General features: G+C 32.0%; 1 protein-coding gene across 3 annotated transcripts; it reads left to right on the top strand.

The window, feature by feature from the left end:
- The first annotated feature begins 1,413 nt into the window (after window positions 1-1,413).
- Window positions 1,414-3,916, top strand: LOC106329081 (protein FRIGIDA-ESSENTIAL 1-like). Of its 3 annotated transcripts, none has more exons than XM_013767661.1 (5): window positions 1,414-1,621; window positions 1,803-1,914; window positions 2,023-2,177; window positions 2,271-3,503; window positions 3,565-3,903. In XM_013767661.1, exons 1-5 carry the CDS (start codon window positions 1,510-1,512, stop codon window positions 3,573-3,575), a joined length of 1,623 nt encoding a protein of 540 aa, XP_013623115.1. In that variant the 5' UTR covers window positions 1,414-1,509; the 3' UTR covers window positions 3,576-3,903. The 3 variants fall into 3 exon arrangements, with proteins under 3 accessions (XP_013623115.1, XP_013623116.1, XP_013623117.1); XM_013767662.1 differs by having other exon boundaries at window positions 2,271-3,475; window positions 3,565-3,900; XM_013767663.1 differs by having other exon boundaries at window positions 1,462-1,560; window positions 3,565-3,916.
- Window positions 3,917-8,460: the final 4,544 nt, after the last annotated feature.

The raw sequence follows: 8,460 nt of genomic DNA, 5'->3' as shown, positions 1-8,460 counted from the left end.
AAAAGAGATTTACTGTTCAAAAATCATCAAAAATCTTTGAAGAAACATATAAACACATGAAAAAAAATTTCTGTTATTCTTATATCTTAGGCTAAGGTGAGAAATTTTGGTTTGAGGAACCGATAAAATTTTAGAGTGTTTATATCTAAATATCACCTCAACTTCAAAAATGCTATTTGAAAATCTAATAAAAGCCGTTGATGGTTTCAAAAAGGTAAATCCATAATTTATCAATTTAGTTAATTTTATGTTCCATAGTTTAATATAATAAGTGTTAGTGTTTTACAAAAATTCTGTCAGAAATTTTAAGCAATATTATAAATGAAAAAGGGCATATATTTTTAATAAAATGAGTTCATTATAATAACTTTAAACATGCATGGAAACTTCAGTGTGTGCGCCTTTACCAATAGGTTGTATTTTTAAGTTGTTGTATTTTTTACGTACAACTAAATAATGTAAGAGTATTTATTTATATAATTCTTAGTTTTCTCAGTTTAATGAATTTTTATTTTATTTTTCATGAAATTATTCATTTGTTTAGTATTATTTTTCTGTTGAGTAGATGCATTCTTTAATAATACTAAAATGTTTTAAAAGTGTATCCTTTTTAAAAATTTAATATCTTTTCAGTTTAAATTATATTTTAGAGAAAATTAATCTGTTTATATGAGTGTAGCTTTATTTTTTCTTAACTAAACTGAATATGTTTTAGACTCATTGATAAAGTAATATTTTATCAAATAAATTTTATTATATTAACATATTCTAAAAACAAAAGTGCATAATAATATGCAATAATGATACATTTACTAAAAATGTCCAAGGGTGTGTCTTTTATTCTTATAAACTGCATAATTTTTTGTGATGTTAGTTTTATCATGTGACAAATTATTTTTATTATATTTTAAAGAATTCAAAATGTGTCTTTTCGTTCAAAATAAAATTTATTCAAATTTTTTATAATTTTATTACAACCAAACCTATAAACAAAATGTAGATTTTTAGTATTATTAATAAAAAGAATATAGCTTCAAGCTAAGACATGTATTTCTTCAAAATAAATTGTAACCAATTTTTTTAATTAAAAAATTACATTATAAAATATAGCATATTTATTTTCATAAAATGAGTTTTCGTGCGATATTGCACGGGGTTCTTTACCTAGTTCAAATAAAATCTATTAGATATTATATATCCAAAATCTGTAAATAAAATAACATAATACTATTTATAATAATTCATACACATAAATTTTAAAATAAAATATTAATTAATGATTATAATATATTCGAGAATCAATAGTAATTAAAAAGGTAAGATTAGAGAAGCTCGTATGGGGGCCTTAGAGTTGAGGAAGGCCCATAAAATAAAACAGTAAGGTATTTGTATCAATGATTTGTGACATTTGTCTCCCGTTTGATATATCAAACGTATCCTCGACTCGCCTGAGCTTGGTTTCCCCACCCGATCACGCCGCCGGTAAACGTGCTACTCAAAACCTTCGAGATGTCTGATTCTGATATGGACATTGACGACGACGACGTCGTCCAAGTACAAGTACAACATACAATGCCTGGATTACTCGCTAGACCAATAGAAGCTCCCGATTCCCATAACTGTTTGTGAATTTTTCCTTTCCTGATTGTTTACACACTTTTGTTTGTTTATTCGTATTGTTCAAGTTCGTGAATCGAAAATTGAGGTGACTCTGTTCTGATGGCCAACTTAATTATAGATTTTTGAGTTTAAACTTGTATGTTTGTTTTTCACTATCTCATGATTTGACTTGTCACATTTAGATGAGATGAGAAAGGAACCATGCGGCAGCTACAGGAACTTGCAACCTGATGTTACTGGAAACACAGGGGAAAATATTATGTTGGGAGATGAAAAAGGCACTGTTTTGTCAAGGTATATAGCAAAAAAAGTTTCGTTCTTTAAGCTTATACTGAAGCTAAGTAAGAGGTTTAGTGTACAGAGATGGACTTGGCTTTGTATACTGACAGATTCTTTTCTCAGGTTTCCTTGGAATGGACCAGAGCATAAACGTCCACCACTTCCCTGCAACTTTTTCCTTCAAGGGAACTCCTGCAGGTTTCTTCATGTGAAGGAGAACACGAATCACACTAGGCAGCAACATATGGCTGCAACCAGTGGTATCCAGTCTGTTGAAGGTATGTAGTTGTTTCTTCTTTAGAGATTGTGGTATTATAGGTAGCTCCTCTTCATGAATCAACCAGTGATTTATTTCACTTGCGTTCATTTAGGAAGAAGACCATCGGGGAGCAAAGAAGGTGGAAGATTTTCCTCGTTAGGAGAAAATGGCGTGATGCCTTCCGTGAATCCACCAGGTGGTCAGAGAGCTTTCCCTTTCACCAACGAGAATCACTTTATGCCTTCATTGGGAAACATGGGAGGAGGAAGTCTACAAAAGGGTGGTGCTGTTTTCACTGAGGACAAGCCTGTGTTTGTTAATAGCACTAGTTCCTTCCCATTGAAAAGGAGCTTTGTTCAAGAACATGGAGCTTCTATCACTTCCTATGGAAAAACAGACATGGGATCTTCCGGACCAGCCTTGACAGGATCATTGTTCAGTTCTGCTCCTATGAATCAGTATGCTTCTAACTTGGGGAATTTTGAAAACAGGAGTGATACAAACGGATCTGGATCACCACCGATGGTGGAAGCTATTTCTGTTTCATCCGTTCAAGATGCAGAAGTCGACAGGACTAGCAACAAGAAGAAAGTTTCTTCACATGATTGGGAACCTTCTGAACCTTTTCGAGCATCTTTCACAATTCCACCTTATATACTTCCCTCGTCTGATGCCCTCTACGATCCTTTCACGGATATAGAGACTCCACAAGACATATCTCTTACTGCTCCATCGTCAAGTAAAGGGAGAGATGCACAGAAAAAGTCTGGCCAGGAGAAAGATGGTGATTCTGCTAGTGATAATAAAACCAGTTCATGTATCAATAATCAGTATCAAGAATCTGTGGCGACGAAGAATTTGGAAGCACATGGAGTGGTGGAGGGGGTGGCTATTTCGGTTGTTGATCAAAATGATGCAACAACACCAAGCAAAGAAGTTTCTTCTTCGGTGGCTACAGAGAATAGATCTGTTTTAAAAAGAAGCAAACCTGCAGGGCACGGATCTTGGCGTAGAAGTGACGGCTCTTCACATCAAAAGTTGTTGAAATCAGATGAGAGAGATGGTGAAGTGAGGTCAGACGCAGGGACCAAAGCAATGAGACAGTTCCGGACTGCAGTTGTGGAAACCATCAAAGAAATGGTGAAACCGTTGTGGCGTGAAGGACGTCTTACCAAAGAAGTGCATAACATGGTAGTTAAAAGAGCTTCTGAAAAGATAGTCAGCGCTGCTGTCCAGTCCCATCAGGTGCCGACTGACTCAGCATCCGCTGATCAGTATCTTAGTATGTCTGCAACCAAGATTGTGAAGCTTGTGGAGGTGAATCTCTTCTTATACACTTCAGCAGGTAAAAAACTTAAAGTAGTAGAGTCTTGCATTAGTCTGACAGCACCTCTGTTCATTTGCAGGGATATGTTGAAAAGTATGGTAAACCTAAGCCCTAAGGTATCATCAAATCAAACGCCACCTTACATGGTGGCATGAGGGCAAGCTAAAATGATATTCTTGTAAATTATGTCGTCCTTCTTTTCCTAAGTTAGGACTTTGGCAGCTATTTTCTTGGATCTCTTTTCTTATCCTTTACAAATGATGGAAGAAGGTTGGAACTGGAGATGTGTATACATTGTACAACTCATCAAAGCTTGGTTAATGCTTAGAAACAGCGTATTGCCTTGGAAAGATAATGGGTTATTTTCATTGGTTGTAACCTTGTAGAGATGCGCTTATATATTATATAGTTACTAGTATTATGGCCCATGCTATGCCAAGTACTTGTTAAAATAATTCCTACCAAAAAATAATTGATCAAAGTGTATCGTTATAATTTATTGTAAGAGAACAAAAACAGAAATCTTGATTTCCCAAGTGCTGAGAGCTTCAGACTGTCTCAATCCACATAACGATAATTTTTTTCAATGTAGTTTTGATATCCTCTGCCGGTTTAGGGGTAGGTTTAGATGTACCCCAAAACCTTATAAGTGGAGCTAGCTTTTTTGTTAAGTGGTTTTTCACTTCTAACATGTAAAAGATTCAAGCGCCTTGAGAAAAACAGTTCGTTTCTTACACACAAAAAAAAAAAAAAAAAACAGCTCATTTCTTCATTTTACTATTGTTCGTTTTCGTCTCAGTCAACTTCTAACTGTAAATTTATGTAGAAAACTAAATATAATAAAAATTTACTGATTTTATTATGGTTGGAAATATGTAAAAATACCAGACGAAACATGTGCTTTATAGGCTGATAGGTTCGTTCCATATTTGATAGGGATCTGGAGTGAATCCTACTTAAAATTTGCAACCTAAAATCTTTCAGACCTGTAGTTTGTTCAAAAAAAAAAAAAAAAATCTTTCAGACCTAGAACAAAAAAATTCAGACCTGAAACAAAAGATAATATTATAATATACTCAAATGCTTACATAAAATGTACAACATGAATATAAGAACGCCATTTACATCAAAATCATGTAAAAATAATATTATTCAATGAAACATATTTAGTATTTTTGCACTCATGACAATAACAATAATATCCATGTTTAACAAAGACTGGTTAAACAATCATGAATCTTAAAATGCCAAATCTTTTAAAAATTTAGCAAAGAAAAATAGATAAGAAGTAAAAAAAAGAAAGAAGATAAGATAAGAAGTTTACCTTCCGGTTGTAGGATGATTCTTACACGATAAAAATCTTAAACGTTGACCAAATAACACATTCGAAGGATGATTGAGAACCACTGGCAGAAAATTATTACATGAAAGGAATGTTAGACATTTGATTGTCATTAAACCTTGAGAAGTCTGCACCTCTTTGTTGGCATTTTTATCCAGAGCTTTTTTCCCTAAATGATTTCTTACCATTATAGAAGCAAAAGAAGTCGGAGTTAGCGAGAGGTTATATAGACGTAGTGGAAATGATTCTCCTCAAAAATCTAAAGAAAATAGTTTTTTATTAGATTTTAACAAAAAATAATTAATTTTATTTTAAAATAGTGAATGACACATACTCCCTCCGTTTCACAATGTAAGTAGTTTAGAATAAAAACACTAATATTAAATGTAAGTAGTTTAGACTAAAAACACTAATAATAAGAAACTTGGTACTTTAAAAAATAATATTTAATTAATTAGTTTAACCAATTATAAAAAGATTAATATCATTTGATTGGTTACACTATATCCAATAAATGTAAAAGTTATCTAGATATTTGGAAACTATTTACATTTTGAAACAAAAGAATTTTCTTTAAACTACTTACAATAAGAAACGGAGGGAGTATCATTTACATAATTGCCAATCCAATTATTTTTTATAGTATTAAAGATAACAGTTTATATGTAAGATCAGTTTAGAGACAAAAACTCACCTCTGACTACAATTTAAGAAAAATCACTTTTTCGATAACAATTTGAGAAATCTCATCTTTAAATATAAGTAGTTGTTGATGAAGACAAATGAGTATCTTTTTTTATTATTCGAGGAGCATTAGTAAAAAATAATTTTGGCTTCATGTGTTTATTACATGTGTACCATTTTCTAGGTGTCATCACCACAAACTCTATCACCTCATTATTTTAAAAGTCTTTACTCAACTAGACTAATTACAAAAAAATACCACTGGTCATTACATTATAGTATAAGATTCTCAAGCATAATTATCTTCACAACGTTACTTTCGGATCTTTAAAAAAATCGGATCTTTAAATAAGGAAACATTTTATTACCATTCAAAGAGAGTCTTTATTGTTATAATTATGTTCCTCGGTGAAGAACCTTGAGAATATATCCAAGAATACGTGTGGTGATAATTCTTTAAGTTTGAGTAAACGATTGGTTCTTTAATCTATTAAACTTCTTTATATTATGTTCTTTGCATTTTGAATTGGTTCTTTAAGCTTGATACGCCGATTGTAAGAAATTAACATGACCAGGATTGCATTTCATATCTCATCCTGCATCAAGTTAACCATGTTTATCATAATATTTTGAAAAGCTAATAATAGCAACTAGTTAACCATGTTTATCATAATGTTTTGAAAAACTAATTGTGGTACGAAGAGGTAATATGCCATGACCATATGAAAGTACCATGACCATTTCTTAGATTTGATTTTGTCAGTATATAATATGCCAAATCGTTTTATGATCTTTTAGATTCAAGGCAACATAATTATGATAATTACCAATTCGATTATTCCCAAAATTAATGCTTCCAATTTTAAAGGAAACACAATTGACTTGATCACTGGATCGAATATATTATACAAAAAAAAGTTCGATCATGTTAGGGTATTAAAGAAAACACAATTAACTTGAAAAGAAATAATTTCTATATCACAGATTTAACGGATATTGCATAGTTGTTATTTGAATCAAATTATACTATTTCAAAGTTATTACGAATACATTATTTTCCATCTTTGATTTACACTTACCTTAATCGACAGGAAAATATTTGTGAAATTAAATTTGTGTGACCAAAACTTCATTTTGTTACCTATTTGACGTCCAAACATTTCGCAATTTTGTACAACAAGGTAAGTAGTATATACAGTATTAATTTCATCCAGTATTAATCTGTGAATGCATGTATTAATATTGTTTCATCTTTCATAATAAGACCGACTTAAGAAGGTTACTACATTGATGGGTTTTCCAAAATTATCTTTGACCCCACTGGTGTTCCAGAAATCGATGCTTTACGATTGAGGTAATACATGCATTCACAGATTTTTTTTAAATAATATGTTTAATTTCGCAAGATGATTCCTTTTTTATCGCTCATAATAAGATTGCAAACGAAGACTTCTGAAGACATTATTGACAGCAGTTATTTTGTCTTTATTTTTCATTTTCTTTTGTTTTCTAATACATTCTTCCTTTTATATTTTATTAAACTATTGTTTATGTTTCATTTAATCTTATATTTATAATTTATCTTTATGCAAACAAATATACAATTTAATTTTAAATTCAATCGCATATAAATTTAAATTGACATACTAAAATTCTTAGTTATAACCCGTGCTTTCTTACATATATTTTTCTTACTATGACTTTAACCTTTATTATGTCTACAAATTATAAGTTATAATATTTTTAAATCTACTCGCTCCGCGCAGGGTGCGGGTTATCACCTAGTATAAGATTTAAAATGTTAAAGTATTATCTGGTTTTAAAATAATTGAGAAAATAGTAGATTAATTTATATAGGAAATGAAAAAAAAATTGGATAAAATATATAAATCACCGTAGCTTAAAATTTTATGAGAAAAATTAGAAAATGAGTATTTAATATTTAGACGGCTGAAAAATAAGAGATGCAAAGAAAATTTCAATTATTTTTATTTTTTATTGTTTTGTTATAAATATTTCATGTGTCAGGGATTTGATTCGCCAAGCGACTCACGTTTTTGTACGTCTCTGATCATCCGGACTCTGTTTCTACGTTTGTGATTATCTTTGTGGGCTTCTATAGCATGATCATTCCATCATCTTGTAATACCCGTACTCTCCAAAATAAAATAATAAATAATAATCGTGAAATCTCTATTTAGTAGTCCTCATAAATCGTCTGCACATATCGTAAATCTGACAAATAGTCAAAAATCCAAATAATGAAATAAATCCAGAAAATACGATAAAACCATAAAACCCGCAAGTCTGAAATGGAAAGAAGTAAACACCCAAAAGCACCAATCCGATAGCAATCACTCATGCTCGACAGTCTCACCTGGAAGGAGGAGAAAAGAGGGGTGAGCAACAGGGGAGTCAATCAGTGAGGTATGGGATGCTAAACCGCAAACCACTGACTCAGTACATAGCACTACGACTATGTAGGCCTAGCTCTAGCATAAAACAAACACGACACCTAATGCACCACACAGAACAACCAATGCACTTATAGTACATAGCTCTTCGTTGCACCCTACATTCTCCTCTTACGGATATAGATATATAAATTTTTATGTATACCAAAAGTATGTGTAGTACAGAAGTGCTTCCATATACTCCCACATTCTCCTCATACACAATGCTACGTAGTATAGAAGTGCTTCCCCATACTCCCGCAGCTCATGCGTGTACAGAAGTGCTTCCCTATACGCCCCGCAATCTCAACAAAAACAATTGCCACGTAGTACAGAAGTGCTTCCTTGTACTCCCGCAGCTCATACGTGGTACAAAAGTGCTTCCCTATACACCCCGTAATCTCCACACAAATAGGCCGATACAGAAGTACTTCCCTTTATCCGGCTAACCAATCCATACTATATGTATACTTATATATAACCGTCTTTTAACATC

Source organism: Brassica oleracea, chromosome C3 (assembly GCF_000695525.1).
Source record: "Brassica oleracea var. oleracea cultivar TO1000 chromosome C3, BOL, whole genome shotgun sequence".
Classification (NCBI taxonomy): domain Eukaryota; kingdom Viridiplantae; phylum Streptophyta; class Magnoliopsida; order Brassicales; family Brassicaceae; genus Brassica; species Brassica oleracea.
This window is presented reverse-complemented; position numbering and strand designations above follow the sequence as displayed.

Bases quoted from the DNA above. Each gene is read 5' to 3' on its own strand.
- LOC106329081 (XM_013767661.1), top strand. From the start codon at position 1,510: ATGTCTGATTCTGATATGGACATTGACGACGACGACGTCGTCCAAGTA. The intron at 1,622-1,802 runs GTTTGTGAATTT...TGTCACATTTAG, and splicing joins AGCTCCCGATTCCCATAACT to ATGAGATGAGAAAGGAACCA. The intron at 2,178-2,270 runs GTATGTAGTTGT...GCGTTCATTTAG, and splicing joins TGGTATCCAGTCTGTTGAAG to GAAGAAGACCATCGGGGAGC.